General features: G+C 41.3%; 1 protein-coding gene across 10 annotated transcripts in view; it reads left to right on the top strand.

Moving 5' to 3' along the window:
* TACC2 (transforming acidic coiled-coil containing protein 2) overlaps positions 1-27,070 on the top strand; it is a 262,416-nt gene that overhangs the window by 84,862 nt on the left and 150,484 nt on the right. For all 10 annotated transcript variants that reach the window (XM_061635785.1, XM_061635784.1, XM_061635786.1 and 7 more), the window contains one exon: positions 5,781-5,906. In XM_061635785.1, coding sequence (XP_061491769.1) covers positions 5,781-5,906 — 126 coding nt within the window. The remainder of the gene's footprint in view (positions 1-5,780; positions 5,907-27,070) is intronic.

The raw sequence follows: 27,070 nt of genomic DNA, 5'->3' as shown, positions 1-27,070 counted from the left end.
GGAATAGTATCCTTCACCACACCTGAGGACAGCAAGCATACACAGTTCTGTTCTCTTAACACCTCACCACCACCACCCAGCATCTGCCACTTAAGTGCTCACTCTGTCTAATGGTAGGACCAGCCCTGGGATGCTCACTTAAAAGTAGTCTTTTTCAAGATTGCTTCTTTCAGGGAAACTTTTCCCTGGCTGAGGATTCCATGTGCATCTGTCATGTAGACCTGTGTGTGTGTTACAGAGGATTCTGGGGGCGCATTTTAGGTTGAGCAGTCAGTTCACACAGAGGCCTGCCAATGCCTGTTGGGCTTTACCCTCACTCTTTGTTGAATGACAACAAGCCCTGAAACTTCCCCAACACTTCCCTGTGGCTGTCATTGTGGGAGTGGATAAGTAATTATAGGCTAGCTATTTTTCAAAGAAATTTGTCCACCATTACTGTCCTTCTCATTGTGGAATCCTCTAATAAGCATCCAAGGAACCTCAGAGCTACACAGGTACAGGTAATCATACTGCACCTTAATAAACCAAGATAGGAATGAACCATTTGGCCGTGCACAGAGCCCCTTTGTTCCTCTCCTTTGGTCTTCCATTAACTATAGTTTCCTGTTTGTCTGAACTAGAATACTATGGTTTGAAGTTGGCTTAATAGCCTGGCTTGGTCTGAAGCTGTAAACTCTAGTGTCCTGGTTCAAACAACATGGGAGACTATAGAAGGACTTCCTGGGTGGCTTGCCAGCTCGTATGAAGGGAGCTAAGTATGAAGCCAAAAGGCTTGTTTGTATCTTCGCTTATTAACCGAGCTATGATAATCGGAACTCTCTCAGTTGGATAACAATTCCAAAACAATGTCAAATATTTCAAAAAGTCTACATTGCAAGATCAATAATTTTTTTTCTTGAAAGGCATGTGTTTTCAGGCCTTTGGAACTGAAGGCTTTAAGGGTAGTGATTAAAGAGGGTGCTGTATGTTATTGTTTTATTTGTATGCTCTTAAACTGGGTTGCAGTATTTTAAGTGTATGGCTAATTGGTTTTAACATCTTAATAGTTTAATTCTGTTTTAATGTTGATTTTTATATGTTTATAAGTTTTATATGTTTATATATTCTTAATGATACGTACTTACTTTTATCTGGAAGCCGCCTTGAGTTCCAGTTCGGAAAAAGGGCGGGGTATAAATAAAGATAATAATAAATAATAATAATAACTTGATTGGTAGTTATCAGAAGCTAGAGCTATCCTGTCTGAACATATTTAGCTTAAGTCTTTGAGATCTCTGCATATTTACTTTTCCTTGCAACTTTGGCATTCATCCTTAAAATGCTTATTTCAGTGGAAAAAATTGGCTACTTAACAGTAAGTGATTTCAGAATAACAACTGAAAAAATACAGCCATTTTTAAAACTGTTTCATGAAATATAGGGAGTCGATACACCCAAAGTGCTGCATTTCAGAATATTGTCTGTTGTTGTCTTCAATAACTGGACGAAAGTTATGCTTCACTTATCCTGTTATTTAGTCAGTGCTTTAGATCATTAGTACAAGTTTCATAGTAGTTTGGTTACGAATAATGGCAGAGTCAGTTTTTAGCAGTGCTTGCTTTTTGACTGAAGGCCTTGGTTGGAATACACTTTTCATTTAGATTTATGAATGAAATAATATTCTGATTTATGGATGAAATAAACATTAAGCCTCATATTAATTCCTAAAGCGCCATGAAGACAAACTTAGAGGGTTAAAGTTTGTCTTTATGGTATTTTGGGAATTAATATGAGGCTGAAATAAATAGCATCTCCAAATATATGAAAACCTGTATTCTGATATTTATGAGAGTGTGCAGAGTTAAAGGGTGATTTTCAATGGTAGTCATACTCGGGAGCAGACCCACTGAAGTCTGTGAGTCTGCTCTGAATATGACTGATTCTGAGTATTCCCCGAGGTCTACATAGAATATTTGGCAAATCTACTAAAGCCAATTCTGCTTACAAAAGTGTTGTAGGAAGTAGCATGTTAGCAAAGAACTTTGGGTTGTATTCAGCTATAAATAAATTCTGAATAAACCCACTGAAATTAATGAACCTAAGTTAGTCAGGTCCATTAACTTCAATGGGTCTACTGTGAGAGCCAGTGCGGTGTAGTGGTTAGAGTGTCGGACTGGGTCCTGGGAAACCAAGGTTTGAATTCCCATCCAGGCATGAAACTCATTGGGTGACGTTGGGCCAGTCACAGTCCCTTAGGCTAACCTACCTCATAGGATTGTTGTGAGGATAAAATAGGGAGGGGAAGAACCACACTTGTATTCCACCTTGAGCTCCTTGAAGGAAAAGTTGGATATAAATGTAATAGTAAATAAATAAACTAGCATTGGATGCCACCCTTTGCTTACAGTAGAGTTTTATCCTTGTGGTGAGCTTCTATATTTATTATTATTATTTATTCACTTCCCTCAACTGCTAAACATGTACCATTTAATTGATATGTATGTGCAATCTCTGCAAGCGTGACTCAGATACCTGCAAAGTGTGGCACATGAGAAGGGTGTGTGTGGTTGTTGATCAAAGTGTTACTCCACTCATGAGTTGATTGCAGGCTGAGCCCACTGATATTTTGAATGTATTTACTATGTGCAAGTTGCAGCTGTTATTAAGCAGCTGGTAGTTAAGCCGCAAAACATTTTTCCTAAGTAGGGACACAGTCTTAAGGACAATTTGGAATCAGTTTTTCTTTCCAAATGTTCCCTGGAATTTATATTATACAGCCATGAGAATAGCTATATACTATAGCCAGCATGGATTTTTCACATTTTGCAATTTTAAATTGAAAATACCCCCTTCTTATTCTGATGCTTCCCATAAGCTCATTTCAAAACAAAACTTTACAAAACTTATAGTCCTGAACTCAGAAATGCTTGCTTAACAACCCTCTAAATTTTTATGGTGATACACAAAACAGTCAGAGCGAATTGAGAGTTCAAAGTGTAAAAAGAGAGCGAAAAAAACCAGACCCCTTTTGGACTTTTTTCTGTCAAGAGTTCTCATGATTTGTTGAAATTAATTAAAAATCAGCCATGTTCACAGAGTACCTGTAATCCTATTACTGACTTTGCTCCATACTCTGACCTTCATCCTCTGCAGTTTAAATGTTTAAAAAATGCCTGGGTGATTTTTAGTTAAATTAAGAAATTTAGCATTGAACTCAATGACAGTCCAAATGTTACCAAATTCTTCCAAGCTACACAGGAAGTGGATTGGACTGTAAAAGACCAACCCAAATTGTGTTTGCTTTTTGACAAATTTGTAGGGCAGTACAATATCTCAGAGAGGAGGTCAGGTCTCATGCTCCCCTGGTGCATTCACTGTAGCTGCCCAATTTCCTTGCTTTTTAAAGTTTGATAGAAATATCTGTGGGCTATAGGTACGTTCTTATGTTGAGTCAGATTATTTATCTATCTAGCCCCGTGCTGTCTACATTGACTGGCAGCAGCTCTCCAGAGTTTCAGACAGGACATTCCCAGCCCTTCCTGGGGATTGAATCTGCCACCTTCTGCATGCAAAGCAGATGCTCTACCACTCAGCTAGATTCCTTCCTTTTTCCCTCTCCTAAAAGTTACCTTAGAGATTGCTTTGTTTTGAAAACTGTTTGCACAGTACATTTCACTTCTGTGTGAGAGTGCATTGAGCTGTTTGTCAAAACAGTTTACAGTTAGGCTTATTGTTTCTTTCAGTTGAGTTGATGCAAATATTTGAAACAAACATCGGATTTAATTTCTCAATTACATTTGGGTGACAAATTTCTATTAATTTTTGGACTTGAAACACACTGGGGTTCTTGTTCATGAGTTTTAAACCAGCTGTTCTATGTTCTTAGTGTCAGGCTTAGGTGAGTTGCATTGATTATCTTCTGTTTTATGTATTGAAACTTGCCAAACATGAACAATGTGAAGGTAAAATTATCAAGGAGATTGGTAGGGCAAATGCATTTATATGAAGCGCTATATGAAATGGCTATTACTGTTACCTAAAACAGGTGCAGGAAACTGTTGGCCCTCAAGATGTTGCTGAACTGCAACTTCCATCATCCCTGCCCATTGGTCATGTTTGCTGGGACTGATGGGAATTTGAGTTCAGCAACATCTGGAGGGTGCAAAGGTTCCCCACATCTGATTTAAAGAGAGCCAGTGTGGTGTAGTTGCTAAGAGTGTTGACCTTAGAGTGGGATGATACAGGCTGAAGTCTCTTCCAAGAGAGGCCTTTATTAGGCCAACCAAAATATCACAAAATACTGTGCAAGCTGTCAAGTTCTCCAGATCTCTTCATTGGGCTAGCTGGTCAACACAGCAGTGGGAGGGCTGGAGATGAGGGTAGGGGGAGAGAAGAAAAAAGTTGGCTGATATTTAAGGAACGAGATTGCACTGAGGCCAGCCGGCCTTGATGCCACCTACCTAGTACTTAAAAGGGCCTCATTTGAATGTCTGCTATTATTTATTATTTCATTTATAACACACCTTTCCTCCAAGGAGTTCAAGGTGTCATACATCACTGTTCTTCACCCTTGGGTCCCCAGATGTTGTTGGACTACAACTCCCATCATCCTTGGCCATTGGTTAAGCTGGCTGGGATTGATAGGAGTTGGGTCCCCAGATGTTGTTGGACTATAAGGTTGATGAACATGGCTCTCCCCTCCTTATAACAATCCTGTGAGGTAGGTTAGGCTGAGAGGCTGTGACTGACCCAAGGTCACCCAGTGAGCTTCATGACTGAATGGGGGTTTGAACCCTGGTCTCCCAGGTCATAGTCCGACACTCTAACCATTACATTACCATTACATTACACCCATTGCTACTTCCACATTTCATCTTAAGACTGTGACCAGATGTACACTCCAGTACAGCATTTACAGTACAGTACAGTACATCAGGCAGCATTTCTCCTTCCCCCCCCCCACCCCCAATGCTTACAACCTAGCCTGATGAAGCATTCTGGAGAACTCAAATACTTGCACAGGATTTTGTGATATTTTGGTTTGTATTGCCCTACTGTGGATTTTGGACTTTCTCTTATGGGCCAAAACAGCTGCTTTTACTTTTTGTATTCCTTGGAGCAGCCAGCCTATTTCATTGAGGCAGGGATTCTGTTTCCAGGCTTTTTATTTTCTTAGAGTTCCTTTTAAGATAAGAAGAGCACTGCAGCTCTTCAGTTTTCTCTTTTCACAAAAACTCAGATTGTTGTTACCTTTACATAAGGAAGCTAGCAATGATATCCACAGCATCAGAGGACATCGAAACAGTAATGCAAAAGGGTTTTTGTGAGTATGTTTGGTTGTGGACCTGAACAATGTTTCTGCAGAGAGAAGCCATGGTGTTAAGTGTCAGGTTGCATACACAAAGCACATTTCAAGCACATTCCCCCCTCCCCAAATCCTGGGAACTGTAGTTTACATATCACAGAGCTACAATTCCCAGCATCCTTAACAAACTACAGTTCCCAGGGTTCTTTTTGTGTGTGGGGGATGTGCTTTAAATGTACAGTATGTATGCAGACTGAGGAACTGTCTAAGCCAGGAGCTTTTAGAGAAGGACGGTGGGAGTCAAGACATATAAGAAGCTTGTGAGGAAAACTTGAGAGGATGATAGAGAAGTTTGGGAAAGTTATCTGATTTTAAGATGTTACTAGCACCAATTGTCCAGAGGAATCATTGTCATTTTTTTGTATATAGGTACTCCTAAAAGGACTATTGTTCCAGAAGGGTGTTTTAATATCTCTCCCTATCTCATTTGATGCAGTGCTTCTATTTCTGGTGATGCCATAACATTGGTGTCAGATGTGGATCTATCCGAAGAACTGCTAACCACTGTTATCTCAGATGGACACGGCACTGCTCTGGAGTCTGCTGATCTGACTGCAACAAGGTAGGGTGAGAAAGAAGTTGCCACTCATTGCCACTTGGGCAGTTCCAATCACTGAGTGGTCCCCAGTGGCAGAGTCAAATAATGGCCTTGTACTCTGAACAAATGGCTGGAAATGGCCAAGTGCCAATCTGTGGTGGTCTTTATTGGAGTGGGTTGGAAATAGGGTATATATTGAATATGGTAATTCAGTGCCATTTGATTGTTGGGTTCCAGACACAAAGCAATCATGAATGTTAATTGCAGTCTCAGGAGGGCACTTCTAAAGAGAGTGGTATTTGTCCTGAATTGGGATAAATATTCTTGGAGCATAATAGAATTTGGTAGTAGGCAGGAAGTATTGCTATTTGTGCTTGGGAGAATGGGTGCGAATTGGCTCAACATTTAAGACTGTAATTATCACTGTCTGTACTTTTCTTCCTTTCCTTTCTTTTTGACCTAAATGTTTACAATTCCCCCACCCCCACGCGTGTGTATAAATATATGTCTATATAATATATACTGCAACTCATAACACTTTGTGCATCTGATGAAATAGACTAATTCACAAGACATCATGCTATCACACATTTGTTAAAGGTGCCACAAGTCTCTTCACTGTTTTTACACCCACTTTCTCATCCACATCCATTCTTGTACGCCATTCTTTTGCATATATATACAACAGAAATGCTGCATAAGACTATTTGCTATAACCCCAACAAATATGGGTACAGATTAAATATGAGCATAGTGTCCTTCTAGTGGTTCTTCAACTGGCCAGGAACTACTGAAAAGTTTATTAAGTAGTGCCTGTTGCTAAAGATGTGAAGCTGGGGCTGATGATGGAAAAAATTGTGGTGCAAGACTGAAGCCTGGAATGGAAATGTCAGGAAACGTTGGAGGGGAAAAATCATTATGATATATTACAGCTTAATTCTAACCACGTCTACTTGGAAATAAGCCCTATTGAATTCAGTGGTGGTCCTCCCAGGTAAGTGCAGTTAGGATTGCAGCCTTGCTCTTTAGGAATGGTGAGTGAAATACTTTTCAGTGCAGTGTTTTAAAATAATATTACAGCCAATGCATGCTGCTGCAAATCTCTGAGATCTAAAGGTAGTTATGTTAAGCATAATAGCATTGCTACTGTGTGCGCCTGGATTATTGAAGAAGCAATACACTTAATGTTAGAAAGTACTTTTGAAAGCTGCAGAAAACGGCATCTTTCTGGTAGTGCAATCTGGGAGTCTGCCAAGCATATCACTTCTGTAGCATGGTAGCAAGGCTTTGCCTTTGTACCACACAAATATACTATTTTCATGTATACCATCTGCTCATGAGTCCCAAGGGCCATCATCTCCTGGGTCATGTTTCAGTGTTGGGTAGAGCTGTGGGTTTCAAGCATGTAGGAAAAATAAGTACCTTTTCCATTGCCTGTGCTAGAGCTTGACTGTTATAAAGAATCAAAAATTAATTATCAAGAAATGGCTAATTTCTGCAACTGTGCAGTTCATGCCAACTGTTAGCTGTGGTAGCTCCCAAGCTTCACCTTTTAGATGGAGTAAAGAGGGAACAGGATAGGTAACAAGGACAAGATTGTTTCCAGCCATTGAAGATAGCCTCAACATCTTTTTGTGTTGCAGTAAATCTAAGTTGATGAATTCACTTCCCTTTAGACTGGTGCAAATTTTGAACATGGTACCGTCTCGTATGTGCTCGTTCCAGATTATTTTTAGTCCAGCCAACTCTGGTCAGATGCATTACCTGTGCTGCCAATTAGCAATGATCTGTGGAGGTGAAGAAATCCCAAGTGAATCCTAGAGGAAGAGCGCTGATTTGGGATGGGTCAGTTCCCTACTTACCCTAATCCATCAATTACCAGTCTGAGCAATACTGGGTTTCCAGATGGATATTTAAAAGCACACTTACCAGATGGTGAGTGTAGGCACTTATGTAATGCCCTTCATGCCCACTAATATACTACTGCTAGATTCTAGAGCAACAGTTGTGGAACATAAAAAGAGCTGAAGGGGTTGCTGGCCTGAAAGCTGTCATTCTCATTCTAGACTTGCTGGGTATTCATGTAGAAGTACAAACCGACACTTGATATCTTCACGCAGGATAATTTTCCTACTAGGATAAGCAAAATGCATCTTCTCCTTGTGCAAACATGCCATGAAAGGAACTTTCATTCAGTGTACTTTTCCCAACCCTGAACTGAAATCTGTAAAGGAAAATAGTCATGCGTGAAGTGACCTTTTACAGTGATTGAAATTACAAGCAGGAACTACTGATTGGAGAGGGAGGGGAGAAGGCCTTGGTGGCACAAGTTTATTGTTATGTTGCTGTTTATGAAGAACAGACAAAAAGTACTACTATTTTGCTAGAATGGTGGTTTCTCTTATTTCTAACTTCATTGCTTTTATGCCATACACTAGGCTTGTTTGTGTTATGCATTCACATTGCTTTGCTTGGTTTTTTTTATAGTGTTACAGAATTATCCAACAGCTGTTCTGTGACAACTATGTTAGAATATGTCCATGGTACACCCAGTGTTTCCTTAGTATTTCTACCTCCTGACTCTGCCTGGATGTGTGCTCTTGTGCTTTTTAACTTTTCTTTTTAAATCTCAGGCCATCACAACAGAAACTTCAGCAGCTTCTAATTTGTAGCCATCTTAAAATAAATTGCAAAGCCCCTTTTCCTAACACTATTAGCCAGCTTATATTACTGTTATGTTTGATTGCTGGTCCATAAAAGATGACCTCTACTTCAGATAGGTGGTGTCTATGTGTGTAAAAAATGGGGTCGTTTTTGTGCTAAATGTCTTCCAGATGGCAGTGTGTAATAGGAGCTCAGATTCCGTCCCTCCATCTGTCCAGTCATGATATTATATCTTTGTTTTTGTGTCTCAAGGGCAACTGTCTCCAGCCTATTATTCCATCCCCCAACCCCTCGTGATAACATAGTGCTCAGCACAATATGGGGTCTCTGTGTAGTACGGCTGTGAGAATCTTTTTAATCTTCCAGGCTTTGACAGGAAGGGGCTGATGCATCCAGCCAGGCAAAAGCGCTTGAGAATAGTACAAAGCAGGGGAGGGTTGGATAGTGAGGCCTGGAGGACTGCATTTCGCTCCCAGGCCTGAAGTTCCCACCCCTGTCCTACACCAAGGCCCCATCTGCACTATATTTTTAAAGCTGTATTACACCACTATAAATAGTCATGGCTATCCACAAAGAATCCTGGGAACTGTAGTTTGTGAAGGGCCCTGAGAGTTATTAGGAGACTCTTATTCCTCTCACTGAGCTACAGTTCCTAGAGTCCTCTGAGAAGGGGGATGGTTAAACTATGCTGAGAACTGTAGCTCTGTGAGGGGATAGGAGTCTCCCCAAAAACAGTTCCCAGGATTTTGTGGGGGAAGCCATGACTGTTTAATGTGGTATAATACTGCTTTAAATGTATAGAACAGATGGAGCCCATGTTACAGCCTCCTGAGTTAAATACACAGGGTGATATTCAATTCTAGTCCTACTCAGAGTGAACCCATTGAAGTTAACAGACATTAGTAACTTGGGTTCATAAATTTCAATGGGTCTACTGTGAGCAAGACTTAGTTGCATACAAGCAGAGATTTCTTTCATTTCCAAGCACTGTGGAAATCAGGCACAATGATTCTGAGAGAACATGATAGTAAGTGGTCTCATTCAGGTAGGCAAAGCTTAATTGGACCAAACAAATGTACAGAATGGTAGGCATGCCTGTCTGCTATGAAATGAGTGGGCAGTATTCCTTGAATTGAAGCATGTTTACTCAGAAGTAAACCCCACTTATTCCTATGTACCTTAACAGTGCAATTCTGTGTATTTCTACTCAGAAGAAAGTCCCATTCAGACCTGCTTTTGTTTAGGTAAGGGTGTATAGATTGCAGCCTAAGTGTAGTATAAAGTGAGAGTTTATAGTAGAGGCTGATCCAGAAAGTAAAAAGTTTTTTTTGGGGGGGGGTATTCCCCTGGATCAAAAAATGCAGGAGATGAGGGCTGCAGCGCTGTGGTAATCTGCACACTACAAGAGATGTACTCCAGCTTAGCTTCTGTGAAACACCAACCTCTGAAGTGTGATGTCCTTGAATAAAGGACAGTCCTGTATGACAGAACATATATGTAAGTTCAGTATTGATTAGACTTTGTGAAGCTGCATGGCAGGACAACATAGTGATGCTAAATATAAGTATCACATCATAGCTTCTAGATAAGAAGCCAGGCTAGCAGAACCTCATCATATAAAAAAGGTAGATGAGGGTGTGAAGTAGGTGGACAGCAGCTGACGTAATAGCAAAGTTCTCAATGTTTAAGTTTGCTGGGAATTGTAGCTCTGTGAGGGGTAAACTATGGTTTCCTGAATTCTTGGGGAAATGGGATGTGCCTTAATATATGGTGTGTACGCAGCCCTACATGGCCAACATTTCTTGGGGAATGTCCCATATAAGTGTTCCTGCCCATTAAGACCTGTGTATGAGCCTCTGCTTAGGCCCCAACAAAGGTCAGATTTCCTTCCTCATCCCTATTCTCTTGGCTGGCTTGATCTCTACTCATTCACCCTCCATGCTCATCTTGCGATGAAATAAGAGGAGGAGGAGGTGGCTGGGTGGGCCTGACACTAATATTAGGGACCACTGACCGAAAAAGGCTGCCACAAATGCCACCTCTCTCATAGATGTCTCTCAGTTTGAAAACTGGTCCTAGGCATTTAACAAACTTTCAGACCAATCTTGCACATGTTTACTCACAAATTAGGGAGCAATCCTGACAGGGCTGGGTGTGGAGTGACAGATTCCCTACACAGCCCTGCTAGCTCCTGCCAGGCAGGGTGGAAGGTGGTGGTGCTGAGAGTTCATTTCATGGATCCAAAATGATCGGCTTCCCTGGTCCCTGTGATGCATCAGCCTAATCCTGGTCCCTGTGATGCATCAGCCTAAGTTGTGAAGGAAACCGACCACTTTGCATCCATAAAAATGGCTTTCCCCCCCGGGAGCCTGCCTCAGGTCTGCCCCACTTTGGGGCCTCACATTGGCTATTGCCAGCAGGAGTTTTGCCAGCAGTAGCTTGACAACAGCCCATACTTCAAGCTCAGTGAGGGGATTGTGCAGCAGAGCCTGGAATCGGGAATTCTCAACTGAATCCTAACCACAAGTGCTGATTGTGGGTTAGAATTGCTCTGCCTGCTCCACTGACTCCATTTAAGTGTACTTAAGAGGTCAGATTGGCAAAGGCCCACTTCAGTTCTTTTTTTGTGGCAACCCTGGTACTATGAAGTGTACAGTCAAAGCAGACCTATCTAAACTCATCCCTGCAGTATTATTTATCCACGCTTTTAAACTGAAAGTTTAAAAAAATCTCTGCAATTTTAAAATTGTTTGCCTCCCAAAGCTACGACTTTTATTTTTATGACCTGTTGCTTCAATCACTTTTATATACTGATTGTGGCTAATTGGAGCTGCAGTCCACAACATCTGGAGGGCACCAGGTTGAGGAAGGCTTATTGAGATTAGTTGGTTTTTATGTGTGCCACATAGCATGTTTGCAAACAGGCAGGCAATTGTGAAAGAAAGCAAAGTTCCAAAGTAGGTGGGGTGTCTGTGCATATGTCTGCATTTATTTATTGGAAAGTATTTTACACTTGCCTTCAGTCATAGTCCGCGGGTGGTTTCCAAAAGGAATAAAACAATTAAAATGCAAACACAAAAACCACAATGAACTAAAAGGCTACAGAATCATAAAAGCATCATCAGCAGGATTAAAAATATGTCTGGCTCTGAAAAATGAAAAGGTCTTTGTTTGGTGCTAAAAAGACAACAGGGCAGGTGCCAGATGAAGTAGGGGCCGAGAACATTTTACAACTAGGGTGGCACCACCAAGGAGGCTTTCTCTCTGGGAGCCACTTCTGCCATCTTGGATGATGGGAGCCCTCGCAGAAGGCTGTGTACTGAATATCTTAGTACATATGTGTATAATCTTCACATATGGAGACAGGCAGTCCTTCAAGTGTATATTTAATAGTTTTGAAAATTGTTTCTCTCTTTGGAATAGTCGTATTTTTGGTAAATCCATATAAAAACAACAAATTTAAATAAATAAAAGCATGCCGGTAATCCAGTGAACAGCTTGTCTTGTGAGTTAAGCCATGTTTCCTTCTTATTATGTGTGTGCTTTGACTTTGTGCTACGTTGCATTTCTCGAATGGCTTTAGAAGTTAACAGCAAACATTGTAAAGCGTGCCCAGACATTAGATTTAAAGCTATTTTGTAAAAAGGGAGTTGTTTTACCACATGTGGTAGGAGTGCCCTCAGGTCTAATCCTTCTGGCAAGAAGTGTTCCATGTAATATCAGAAATCACTGCCTGGTCAGTGAGCTCAGAACTGAGGCTGGCATTACTGTCTCTTCTGAGACCAACATGGGGGACAGCAACACAAGTATTTTACAGTACTTTTACTAGCAGTGGCATGTATTGATATTGTGCATCGTTGGTCAGTTACTTCCCAGCACACTATAGGGGAATGGCTTGGAAAGGTATGGTAATCAGCACCACTGGAGAAGCTGATGCAACAAGATAGGGTCCTATGGAGAGCAGTGCAGCAGGATCATTTTGTTGATGTGTAGCTCCCCTTCATAACTTGCATCGGTATTAGCACAGAGGAGAACAGCCCACTGGAACCACAGCGGTGCTTCTGAAGGGATTTCTCACCAAAGCTACTATGGAACAGACCAATTGTATAAGCCTCCACTTTCTTAAAATACCCCAGCTTTTCTTCCCTAAGAAAATTGTATAGTCAAAATACATGTACATTCAGTTTGTCCACATCTTTTTGATTTATTGAAAACAATAAAAATCCGTTATCGAAATAGGCATCCGAACAATAAAGGGTATCAGTTTCAGCATCCAGTTAAGGACATTTCTTTAGCTACCCTCCATTTGAGTATGAGAGCAACTGTTGGAAAGTGGTTATCATGCACTCCTTTTCCTGCCCACTCTTTCTAAGGTACCGGATTTCTCTGTTTAAGGGGGGCTGGATGGCAGTGGCGAACTGTACCAGGATTCAAATTTAACATGAGTTTGACCAGGACTTATTTGGTATGCTTTTAAATCAGTCCCTTGGCATCTTTGAGCCAACCCATTCATATTTAACTGCAACATTATTAGATACAAAAATGTTTCATAGAACTGTTCAGGCAATACATCTTCTCATTCTCAGAGAACACATGGATAGGGAATCGGATTGTGCATGTCAGCTTCTCCTTCATTGCTCCTGTCAGTGCAAAGATCTGAAGTGGGATCCTAAGCACATTCAGCAGAACATGCTTCCTTCAGTCAGAAAGGCAGATTGCACAAGGTGGGAAGGATTCTAAACATGTTTGGTTAAATGTGCTTAGAATCCCACTTCAGACTTTGACATTGAACTTGTGAAAATTGGGACTGGAGGGGGTGGGAATGCTGGGGGGTGGATCTGGCATCCATATCTTTGCTTGCCCTTCACTTATTCCTTTAACTGAATAGAACTAACGCACCCCACCCAGTATGGCTAGAGTATCCCCTAAATACAGTATTTTTGCTGGTTGATGACTTAATACTTAAGCTACAGGTAATGGAACTCTCAACCTGACATTCTTTAAAGAAGTTTAATGAGACTATGGCTGCAGTCCTCTACCCACTGGTCTCAGAGGAATTTCCTTTTGAGTACAAGTGTATCGGCTTGCTCTCTAAGCAAAGGCCTCTGCTTACGTGGGAGTAAACCCCACTGGAGGAAGTGGGGCTTACTTCTGAGTAAATCCCCAAAATTGGGCTGTAAGTTGGGTTAGTGTCTCAATTCTCAAAGTGTGGGACAATGGGGGGGCATGAGTGACACCTTTGTAGGTGCACAGGCAATGCTAACTTCTGACATATTACTGCCTGCCTGCCTCAGCCACCCAACTTTTCTTGCCTCCTCATAATCATTCAAATGTTTGAGAATCCCAGAATGGACATGAAGTCCTTTAGAACCACATCTCAAGTTGGTTTGGACAAATCCCCTCACAGTGATGGTTCTAATATTTGCAGGTGAGATGGACTTGCTTAAGGTGAACCATGACAGAGGTGAGAGTAGAACAAGCCAGCAATGGCTATATTACAAACAAACTAGGCTTATCATGGGGAAATCTGTACTTTTTTCCTTTTTTGGAACACATTTTGGTGATCGTTTTTCCACAAGAATAATTTATATGGGGGAATGTAGAAAAACATGGATTTTGCCAGAAACATCTGTGAGCAAGAGTCAAGAATTTACTGGATTTTTCCATTGTGACGTAACTTTTCTGCACTGCTTCCTGCTCAGGTATTATCCCAAAGTACACTCATGCAGGAGAATGCTACATTGTAACCAGCCTTTTGAAGTGACTGTTTTTCAAATCTGCTTTAGTCTAAAGGATTTTTCTTTGATTTGCAGCCTTGAAGGAGAATTTATATAGTCATGAATCAAAAACTGTATGTGTGGATGTTATGCATAATTGTTGATACCCTAGATTTAATTCCAAAAGAGCAGCTGTGTTTAGATGTGACAGCCGCAGATGTATATGTTTAAGCCCAGATCTGCTGCAACTGTATAGAAAGTGTGTGTGTGTGTGTGTGTACTCTGGTTTAAAGAGCAAAACGGCATGAAAGTGAGGATTAGAAAACCTTTTCTTCTACCTGTGGCTTATCTCCCCACAGTCTCTTCTGATACCAGCACTAAGCCTGCCTACAAATAAAGTTCTTGGAGGAAAGGACTGTGAGGTGGTACACCACAGGCTGGAGCAGGGATAGCCAATGTAGTGCCCTCCAGATATTGTTGGACTGCAATTTCCATCAGCCCCAGCCAGAATGGTCAGTGGTCATGGACAATGGGGGTAACATCTGGAGGACCCCATGTTGGCTACCCTGGGCTAGAGGAAAATTCTGCACATGCTCCTCTGCAATAGGAGCATCCAATATTTAAACATATGAATCCATTGCCATCTTGCATAGTTTCGTCCTTTGTTGTGCTGCAGCAAAACCAGCAAACGAGCCTTGTGATGCCTTAAAGCCTTACGCCTTATGCAGCTAGGTGAAGGCCTAGATACTTGCATGCTAAGGCCTAGGCACTGGATCAGTGTTTGTAATATCTAGGCTTGATCCAAGAGCAGGGCTTGATTCCTGCTAGTCTCCAGTTTGGTAGGGAAAGTGAGGGCTTGAGTCAGAATCCTCCTGCTCATCCTTCTTTTACGTGGTTGTGCACATGCAGCCCAGCAGGCTGTGCATGCTCTGTTTGATTTAGAAAACGTACCTTTGATCAGTGGTTGGGAACCCCAGGCCTGGGGCCTGAATGCAGTCCTCCAGGCCACTCAGTATGGCCCAAGGAGGTGTTCCCCAGGCCACACCTTCATTGGCCCTCCTTTGCACAGTACTTTTGCCTAGCTAGAATATGTCCTTTAATAATGCTTCTTGCTTGTCTGGATGTGTGAGTATAGAAATGAGCCTCCTGTATGAAGGCAAAATTTACATTCTTTGCTCCATCCGTTTAAGCTTCTAGGCCCACCCACCACTGGCATGTGGCCCTTGAAAGGTTGCTCAGAAGAGAATATGGCCCTTATTGTGAAAAAGGTTCCTTAACCCACTTTTGATAGTTGCCCTCTTCTAAATCCCCCACTTGTTGAAAGAGAAGGGATGTGTATGCTAGCACTTCCTCCCTGTCCCTGTTACCCTCCATGATTTTGAGGGATAACTTCTGATGAGGGGGGCCTGCATGACTTGTGTAGTTCCCCCTGGGAATTCAGGGTTCTATATCACACAGAGAGCCTGTATGAATAAAAAAGGCTCACTGCTTGAGATGTTATCCTTCCAACATTCACCACCATTTCCCCACTTCACATGAGGGATTTAGAATCCCTGCATAGGGCAATGAGCTCGTGCCTGCAAAATGCCCACCAATATTTTCTGCACCCTCAGCAACCATGTGGGCCTAGCTTCTTTTCTAAGTGATATTGATTTGTGTGCTTTCTTTAGATTTTTTTTAAAATGGCTGGCTGTCCTATTTTGTATTTAAGACCTTGGGAACTAACAGTACCTGGTTTGCTGATGGAAGAAAGTTTCATATATGAACTGAATGATAATTTAGAGATGGCTGCTGCAAAGCAATAGTGTGTACAATATGATTTTGATGCCATTGTTCCATAAACTCTTTATTCTTCCTACCTTGCTGATAAAAATTCACGTCACACTAATTGTGTTCATCTAAATGTTCCACAACAGCTTGATAGTTTTCCCTATGTATATTTGAATGTATTTTTCTGCTATTTTGCAAATGAAAATACCTTTTAATTAGATTGATTCTCTTCCTGTCTCCTTTCTGTCATCTGATACTGGTATTTCTGCTTGGTTTTCTGATGCCCTGTTTGTTCTTTCAGAATGAGTTCCACATAATTTAATTTTAGAAGTTCATGTATTTTGCCTGAAGTTGCTGTAATGTTGGTGTTAAACAATCTGCAGTATGGCTATTTACAGAATATTTCATGCTGTTGCCATGTAAGGTCAATGGAAAATTTGGTCAAGAAAAAGAAATACCCAAAGGAAGCTAAGAAACAAGCAGTGGATAAAATTGTAAAGGAAATAATTGCATGTTTCTGTGCTTATAATAAAGCTATGTACATTAGCTAATTATTGAGCTTGATTTCGGAAATAACTCCAAGGTCTTAACAAGGAATATACCCTGGGAACAAATGCTGTAGTGGTTATCATGAAAGTTCATCAAAGGTCAGTGAGAAGAATAGCTTGGGCTATGGGGCGGTATATAAATGTAATAAATAAATAAATAAGGATACGGTCCTGAGTTTACTGCATTTTAGGGCCTTTCCAGATTACTGAATTATTATTTGTTTGTTTATTTATTTAATTTATATCCTACCTTTCCTCCAAGGAGCTCAAAGTGGTGCATATGGTTCTCCTCCCTGTCCATTTTATCCTCACAACAGCATGTGAGGTAGTTTAGCTGCATGAAATGAAAACAGAATGAAATGAAAAATGAATGAAAACTTCACAGTTACTTCTTGCTTCCTAAGCTGGATCCAAATTCACTAATAAGCAAAAAAAACCCTTGCTCTTCTTAAGAACGTACCTATAGCCAACAGATATTTTTATTAAACTTTAAAAAGCAGGGAAATTGGGTAGCTATAGTGAATGCACCAGGGGAGCAGGAGACCTCCTCTCTGAGATATTGTACTGCCCTACAAATTTGTGTGGTGTAGTGGTTAAGGTGTTGGAGTATGACCTGGGAGACCAGGGTTTGAATCCCCACATAGCCATGAAGCTCGCTGGGTGACCTTGGGCCAGTCACTGCCTCTCAACCTCATGAAAACCCTAGTCATAGGGTCGCCATAAGTCGGAATCGACTTGAAGGCAGTACATTTACATTTTATTTACAAATTTGTCAAAATGCAAACACAATTTGGGTTGGTCTTTCACAGTCCAATCCACTTCTGTGTAGCTTGGAAGAATTTGGTAACATGTCTCTGAGCGTATGGTGAGAGGCAAGAGGGAGGGGATAGGTGGGAGGAGCAGGTTTGATCATCTGCATGCTTTTTGAGTTCATTGGGATCTACTCCTATGCTATCATGCTTATGATAGGTAAAATTGACCTGGGGGAGGGGCAGGGAGGGGAGGAGGAGGGCAGGAATGGGAGGGAAGGGAGGAAGCGGGAGGGGAGGAGATTGAGTGGTTGGACACTGGGCAAAGGGGAAGCCCCTTTCCCTTCCAAAAGGAAAACAATGTGAACAGTATCATTGTTTCTCAGCATTTCCCCCACCTTTTTATTCTACACCAGGCACGTGTAGTCTCCCACCCAAATTTAAACCAAAGCTGTTCCTGCCCACATCCACACCAGACCTTTATTCCACCTTAGACAGTGATGGCTTCTCCCAAAGAATCCTGGGAAGTGTAGTTAGTGAAGGGTGCTGAGAGTTACTAGGAGATGTCGTGTTCTCCTCACAGATCTTCAGACAGAGCAACTGACTATTAAACCATTCTGGCCACTGGAGCTCTGTCAGGGGAATAGGTGTCTTCTCTCAGGACCCCTCACAAACTACACTTCCCAGGATCCTTTGGGGGAAGCCATGACTGTCTAAAGGGAAATAAAGGTCTGGTCTTGGTGTGACCCCCTGATTAGCCAAGCCAAGCAGCTATGAGTCTGGCTTTTAGAACACTGACAGTTGGTTCTTACTGAACAATCCCTGGCTTATCATAGATTCCAATGCTAAGTTTCTTAAATTAATTAAAAATCAGCCAGGCATTTTTTAAACTTTTAAACTGCAGAAGATGAAGGTCAGAGTATGGGGCAAGGTCAGTAATAGGATTACAGGTACTTCGTGAACATGGCTGATTTTTAATCTATTTCAACCAATTATGAGACCACTAACAGAAAAAAGTCCAGAAGGGGTCTGTTTTCTCTCTCTCTTTTCTTACACTTTGAACTCCCGATTCTCTCTGAATGTTTTATGTATCACCATGAAAATTTTTATGTATCACCATGAAAATTTAGAGGGTTGTTAAGCAAGCATTTCTGAGTTCAGGACTATTGAAATGAGTTTATGGGAAGCACCAGAATGGCATGGGGGGTATTTTCCATTTAACATTGCAGGATACAACCACGAGAGTTGTAAGTTAGGAATCGGCTGGGAAGTGTCAATGTATTCAATGGGGTTACTCAAACAGGAAAATGTGCACAGAACTGCAACCTCATCCAACTCAAAATTCAGAGTCATGCCACTTTAAGCTGTTTTGCAACTGTTTTATACTTGTTTTTATGGTAATTGAATTTTAAAGGGTTGCCTTGGTTTCCAGTCGGTAACCCTAACTCACAGGGATGTTGGAAAGACTCCATATACACACACATACTGTAGATGTAAAATACATACACCTTATATAATAGTTTGTTGTCAGAACCAGTTGATCATTGCAGAACATTTTTTAAAAATAAAATCAGTATTCATTTCCTACATAATAAAAGCAGTGACACTTAAGTAAGCCCTGCGTAATTGCTTTAAAAAATAGAATTGGAGGAGAGAAAGATTTACAACACAGACATAATCCTTTGCTATGTTGACTCGAAAGTTCCATTGATTTACAGCACAATCCTAACCATGTCTCTTCAAAATTAAATCCTACTGAATTCAGTGGAGTTTACTCCCGGTATGTGGGATTAGCATTGCAGCTTTACTCCCAGAAAAGTGAGTATAGGATTAAAGCTTCATATTGGGAAGGTTTTCAAAACACTGCCTTTTTCAACAGCCCAGGAAAATGTAAACTTGCTTCACCCCTCCTAATTATAGAAAAGCATAAAGCATTGCAATGGCATTAAGATCTCCTGCACACAAGAGAGAAAAAACTTTTGCTATTGATGAAAGCAAAAAAAAAACACATAGTTGTCTGGCCTTGCAATGGGTTCTAGCTATTGCCTGGAGGTCAACAAATCTCTTGTCAATCACAACCCTGATTTCACTTATTAGCTGCAAAGCTGAAAGGGCGGGGTTACAGCAGCCAGCTATGAGTTAATTTAACAGAAGTTGCAGGGGGCTGCTGGCATTTTGGTGTATATCTCTAGAACCAGACCACCTAGAAACTTCATTTTTTAAAAAAAATGAAAGCTGAAAGTCCAGAGCTTGAGGTGACTCAACCAGAGCGGACCCCAAAAATCTGCAGTGTCCGGGTAAAAACTAGAGACCTGATAACCCTACCTATTGGTTAGGATATAATGTTAGGCCACACTTTTTTCAAACTGTGATTTGCAAACCAGCTTCAAATTGTGGTTTCAGATGCTGATTAGGCCATTTGAGAACTATGGTTTGTCAGTTTGGAAGTTATGGTAGACCATAGTTTGGCTTTCATTCGGAATTATTTCACTGTGTCAAAATATATTAAAGTTGTTGGTGCTATGAAGGTTTGTTTTGAGTGTCACAGGCACCTGATTGGATAATCTCTGTGATATCACTGGTGATGAATGATACACTCCATGACATATCAGTTTGTAACCCTTTAAAAGATTTGTACAAAAACTAAGTTTATTTATTATCTTTGAAATCTCTTTTAGACAATCCATGCCTGCAGCACAGCCTAAAGGTCCAGAATGTAAAAGGCATCTAAGGGAAAGGCTACTTTGACCACTCTGTAGACACTTTGACTTTAACCATGTATAATGGGAAAAGATATTTTAGAGAAACCTTTTATCCATTCATCTGTGGTATTGAATAGTAGCCTTGTTAGTCATAGTTGGCATCTCTCTTACTCCTGCCTCTTTTGCTTTCTCTCCTTTGTTATAACAGACAGCAGAATGGATAAAAGAGCTTTATATGTATTGTGTCCTTCTGCATATTTCACATAGATGGGCAGAAGCTTCTGTTCTCTACAATGTAATTTCGACCTATAGAGACTCTCTTAACTTTCATTTTTTAAAGAAGCAAGTTACTGACTCTCATGGTTGAGAGGGAGAAAGCATAGCCTACCTGTAGAATTATTGTTAAAGATAAAATAAAAACCCTAAGCATGTAGAAGAACAAGCCTTGCAGAATCAGAATCAGAATGGCTTCTGCAAGGCTTCTCACTAATCTATCAGAGTTCTTTGAGACTGTCAACAAGCATATAGATAGAGGTGAACCAATTGACATACTTGGACTTTAAAATATACCTGGACTTTAAAAAAGCTTTGGTCATGGAATAAGAGGAGAGGTCCTTTTGTGGTTCAGGAAATTGTTAGGAAACAGAAAGCAGATAGTAGAGACAAATGGACTGTTCTCCCAATGGAGGGATGTAGAAAGTGGAGTCCCTGTGCTTTTTAAGTTGATCATAAACGATCTAGAGTTCGGTGTGAGCAGTGAGGTGCCCAGGTTTGCTGATGATACTAAATTGTTCAGGGTCATTAAAACAAAAAAGGATTGCAGAGAGGTCCAAAGGACCTCTCAAAACTGTGTGAAGGAGTGGTAAAATGGCAAATGCAATTCAATGTAAACAAATGTGAAGTGATGCATGTTGGGGCAAAAATCTGAATTTCACCTACAGGCATACCCCTCTTAATGTCGCTTCACTTAACGTCGCCTCGCTATGACGTACATGCATCATATGCCACCATACCCCGCTTAACATACGCACACTTCGCAATTATGGACACTTAATGGCATGATGCTGCTGCCATCTAGTGGCGATTGCAGTGCAGTACATGCATAGACAATTGCTTCACTTTAAGTACATTATCACTTTACATACACACTCCGGTCCCATTGCGTATGTTAAAGCGGGGTATGCCTGTATACAGTCATGGGGTCTGAACTGTGGTGACTGCCCAGGAATGAGACCATGGGGTCATAGTGAATAGCTTGATAAAAATGTTGACCCAGTGTGCCGCAGCTGTGAAAAAGGCAAATTCCATGGTAGGGGTGAGTAGGAAAGGAACTGAAAATAAAAATGCCAATATCATAGTGCCCTTATACAAACCTCTCGTGCAGCTGCATTTGGAATAATGCATACAATTCTGGTCACCTCACCTCAAAAAGAATATTGTAGAGTTGGAAAAGGTTCAGAAAAAAGGCAGCTATAATATTCCAGAGGATGGAGCAATTCCCCTCTGAGGAAAGGTTGCAACATTTGGGGCTTTTTAGTTTAGAGAAAAGATGAGAAAAAGGTGACATGATAGAAGTGTATAAGATTATGCAGAGCATGGAGAAAGTGGTTAGAGAGGTTTTTCTCCCTCTTGCATAACACTAGAACCCATGGACATCGAGTTAAGCTGAATGTTGGAAGATTCAGGACAGACTAAAGAAAGTACTTCTTCACACAGCGCATAGTTAAACTATGGAATCCACTCCCACAAGAGGCAGTGATGGCCACCAACTTGGATGGCTTTAAAAGAGGATTGGACAAATTCATGGAGGATAAGGCTATCAATAGCTACTAGCCACAATAGGTATGCTCTGCCCCCATGGTTTATGGCAGTATGCTTTTGAATACCAGTTGCTGGAAACCGCATGAGGGGAGAGTCTCTTGCACTCAGGTCTTGCTTGCAGGTTTCCCATATGCTTCTGTTGACCACTATATGAACAGAATGCTGGACTAGGTGGACCATTGGCCGGTCCAGCAGGCTCTCCTTATGTTCTTATGGTAATTTGCATTGGAAACTTTTCAGTTGGAATTGAAAAAAAATTTCTGATTTCCTAGAGACCTATCTCATTTAACATGCTTATTGTACTTATATTTAACAAAGTTAAAAACACCAACACTGCCAAGCTTGCCAATACTGTATTCACATATGGCATCCATTCATTGTTACTAATGACTTTATGAAATAGAAAATTTTCCAAAGCACGTTGAAAATGTTTTTCCTCTCATTGCTCATAGGCACAGATTATTAGGGTGCTATTCAGCGCTAGTCCTGCTAAGCCATTGAAATTAACAGACATGAATAACTGAGGTTCATTCATTTCATTGGGTCTGCTCTGAGTAGAATTTAGTTGAATGCAACTTTTACTTATCACCACTTATGGGTATGTCTGTCCATTTGGAATAGCCAAATTGAAGGCAGTCTGGGAGCAATCACTGAACATGAATGCTAATAAAATCTTTGATAAAGGAAGCAACGATGGTATTTATCCCACCACTGGATATGCAGCATGTGTTCATCTTGGGAGGGGAAATAGAAGAAAGCTATGTAGTTGTTGTTAGTTGTTGTGTGCCTTCAAGTCGATTACAACTTATGGCGACCCCATGAATCAGCAATCTCCAATACCACTCTGTTCAGATCATGTAAGTTAAGGTCTGTGGCTTCCTTTATGGAATCAATCCATCCCTTGTTTGGACTTCTTCTTTTTCTACTCCCAGCATTATTGTCTTTTTCCCAGCATTACTGTCTTTTCTAGTGAATCCTGTCTTCTCATTAGGTGTCCAAAGTACAATAACCTCAGTTTCGTCATTTTAGCTTCTAGTGATAGTTCTGGTTTAATTTGTTCTAATTATCCAGCTCTCCTCCAACCTCACATTTCAAATGATTTTTCTCTTATCCGCTTTTTTCACTGTCCAACTTTCACATCCATACATAGAGGTTGGGAATACCATGGTCTGAATGATCCTGACTAGTGTTCAGTGATACATCTTTGCATTTGAGGACCTTTTCTAGTTCTCTTACAGCTGCCCTCCCCAGTCCTAGTCTTCTTCTGATTTCTTGACTGTTGTCTCCATTTTGGTTAATGACTGTGCCAAGGTATTGATAATCCTTGACAAGTTCAATGTCCTCATTGTAAAATTTAAAGTTACATAAATCTTCAGTTGTCATTACTTTTGTCTTCTTGACGTTCAGCTGTAATCCTGCTTTTGTGCTTTCCTCTTTAACTTTTATCAGCATTTGTTTCAAATCATTATTGTTGAGCGGGGAGGGGGAAGGCATGAGTTTCAGGTGCCACAACAGTTAGAAAGCATGGACATTCCAGTTGTTGTTGAGGCTAGTCCCGACCTTGAGGAGGAGAGTGAGCTTGCTGCCCCTTCAGTTCCCACAGATAGCCCTGCCCTCCGAGGAGACAGCCCTCAGACTCCAAGCACCCCCCCGGGACCGTTAAGGGATGCTCCTGAGAAGCAGTAACTCCTCCTTCAACAAGCAGGGTCCTAGAGACGCCCAACGCTTTCCCGCCCACTGCTCTCCAACCTGCCGATAAGGAACCTGTTCTGTCCGATGAGGCTTTGGATGTTCACCTCCCTTCACTGCGCACACGACATCTGGAGAAGCGGACAGGGCAGAGGGTGTGTGTGCGCAGGAGTGAGAGGTTACGCTCGAAGACCTTCCCTATTTAAGTCTGCCGCATTCAGAATTGGGCCCTGAATCAACTCCTTCCACATGTTGCAGAGCATGTCTAGAGTATAGTTAGGAAATTGTAGTGAGTTAGCATAGGGTTTCCTATGAGGCGCGCTGCCTGTGATGTATCGATTACTTTAATAAAACAAGAATTGATTGCACCCTCATCTCAGCCTCGTGAATCCCGCTCTGAACAGGACAATTACTGGTTTCTGCTTGAAGTATGGTATCGTCTGCATATCTTAAATTATTGATATTTCTCCCTCCAATTTTCACACCTCCTTCATCTTGATCCAGTTCCGCTTTCCGTATGATCTGTATCTAGATTAAACAAATAGATTGATAAAATATACCCTTGTCCGACACCCTTTCCGATGGGGAACCAATCAGTTTCTCCATATTCTGTCCTTGAAGTAGCCTCTTGTCCAGAGTATAGGTTGCGCATCAGGACAATTGGATGCTGTGGCACCCCCATTTCTTTTAAAGCATTCCATAGTTTTTCATGATATACACAATCAAAGGCTTTGCTGTAATCTATCAAGCACAGGGTGATTTTCTTCTGAAATTCCTTTGTCCATTCCATTATCCAGGGTATGTTTGCGATATGATCTCTGGTGCCTCTTTGCTTTCTAAAGCTTGGAAATCTGGCATTTCTCGCTCCATATATGGCAAGAGTCTTTGTTGTAGAAACTTGAGCATTACTTTACTTGCATGGGATATTAAGGCAATAGTTTGATAATTACTGCATTCTCTGGGATGCCCTTGGGAATTGGGATGTATATTGAAGGCTTCCAGTCCATATTTTTCTGATTTTTCTGATCATATTATTTGACTGTAAAAACTCTTGAAATGGTTAAAGAGAGAAGGAAAGCAAAAGCAAAAGGAGATAGAAACACGGTCAGAACCCTAAATGCAACTATACAACGACTAGTACGTAGGGACAAAGAAAACTATTACAATAGTTATTGTTTAGAAATAGAAAAGGACAACAAAATGGGAAGAACAAGAGCCCTATTCCAAAAGATTAGAGAAATGAAAGGGAAATTTAAACCATGAGTAGGGATGTTGAATAATGAACAGGGGAACACATTGACTGAAATAAAAGGAAGATGGAAGCAATATACTGAAGAACTCTATAAAAGAGATGCCAGGATGACAGATTCATTCACAGTGGAACGATATGATGAAGAACCAGAAATTTTAGAATGTGAAGTGAAAGCTGCTCTTAAAGTACTTGGAAGAAACAAATCACCAGGAACAGATGGCATACCGATAGAGTTGCTACAAGCTACTGAGACTGAATGTCTAAATTTTGACAAAAATTTGTCAAGAAATATGAAATATGGAAAACTAAACAATGGCCCACAGACTGGAAGCGTTCAATATACATCCCAATTTCAAAGAAAGGGCATCCCAGAGAATGCAGTAATTATCAAACTATTGCCTTAATATCCCATGCAAGTAAAGCGAGAAATGCCAGATGTCCAAGCTGGATTTAGAAACGGAAGAGGCACCAGAGATCATATCGCAATCATACGTTGGATAATGGAACGGAGCAAGGAATTTCAGAAGAAAATCACCCTGTGCTTTATAGACTACAGCAAAGCCTTTGACTGTAGATCCTGAAAAACTGTGGAATGCTTTAAAAGAAATGGGGGTGCCACAGCATCTGATTGTCCTGATGCGCAACCTATACTCTGCACAAGAGGCTACTGTAAGGACAGAATATGGAGAAACCGATTGGTTCCCCATCAGAAAGGGTGTGAGACAGGGGTGTATTTTATCACCTATTTGTTTAATCTGTACGCAGAACATATCATACGGAAAGCGGGATTGGATCAAGATGAAGGAGATGTGAAAATTGGAGGGAGAAACATCAATACTTTTAGATATGCAGACGATACCATACTCTTAGCAGAAACCAGTAATGATTTGAAACGAATGCTGATAAAAGTTAAAGAGGAAAGCACAAAAGCAGGACTACAGCTGAACGTCAAAAAGACTAAAGTAATGACAACAGAAGATTTATGTAACTTTAAAGTTGACAATGAGGACATTGAATTTGTCAAGGATTATCAGTACCTCAGCACAGTCATTAAGCAAAATGGAGACAATAGTCAAGAAATCAGAAGAAGACTAGGACTGGGGAGGGCAGCTATGAGAGAACTAGAAAAGGTCCTCAGATGCAATGATGTATCATTGAACACTAAAGTCAGTATCATTCAGACCATGGTATTCCCAATCTCTATGTATGGATGTGAAAGTTGAACAGTGAATAAGGCGGATAAGAGGAAAATCAACTCATTTGAAATGTGATGCTGGAGGAGAGCTTTGCACATACCATGGACTGCGAAAAAGACAAATAATTGGGTGTTAGAACAAATTAAACCAGAACTGTCACTAGAAGCTAAAATGATGAAACTGAGGTGATCATACTTTGGACGCAACATAAGAAGACATGATTCACTAGAAAAGACAATAATGCTGGGAAAAACAGCAGGGAGTAGAAAAAGAGGAAGGCTGTCCCGTCCAGAGCTGGAACCACGAGATGGAGACGCGGGTGCAATTAAATCTTGCTTTATTAGAGTAATGGATACATCTAGGACATTGCGCTTCGTATAGAAACCTGCCTTACTCACTAGAAACCCCTAACTACACTCTAGATATGCTCTGCGGCGCGTGAAGGAAGTTGACTCAGTGAGTCCCTCTTTGAGAGGCCAGCTTATGTAGGGAACGTTTTCTATCGTAATCTATGACTCCTTCGTAAGTCCTGTCTCTGCCCTGTCCGTTTCTCACAGCGGCAGGTGCGAGGCGAGGGGGGGCGTGTTTCCAACGGCTCGTCGGAAGACACCTGCTCTTGGGCTGCAGGCTCAAGGTCAGGAGGTCGCGTCACGCTGGAAGCATCCTGGGAACTGCTTGGCAAGGGAGGAGCTGGTACAATCTGGGGCGTCCCCTGACGGGCCCTCGGGAACGACTGGGGGCGACGCACTCTCCTCGACGAAGCTCACGCCACCTGTGGGAATTGGCTGGAGTTCAAGTTCACTGCTCCCCCCAAGGCCCCGAGCAGACTCAACAACTCCTTGGTCTTCCGTGTCTTCTGGCAGCTGAGGCGCCTGAAACTCATGCCTCTCTCCTCCCTGCTCCTTCAGGGAGAGCCGAGGCTCAACATCGGCCAAACAAGAGATGGATTGATTCCATAAAGGAAGCCACAGACCTGAACTTACAAGATCTGAACAGGGTGGTTCATGACAGATGCTGTTGGAGGTCATAGGGTTGCCATAAGTCATAATCGACTTGAAGGCACATAACAACAACAACAAT

This window comes from Rhineura floridana, chromosome 7, assembly GCF_030035675.1.
Source record: "Rhineura floridana isolate rRhiFlo1 chromosome 7, rRhiFlo1.hap2, whole genome shotgun sequence".
Lineage (NCBI taxonomy): Eukaryota > Metazoa > Chordata > Lepidosauria > Squamata > Rhineuridae > Rhineura > Rhineura floridana.
Note: the sequence above shows the minus strand (reverse complement) of the source record. Positions and strands in the feature narration are given on the sequence as shown.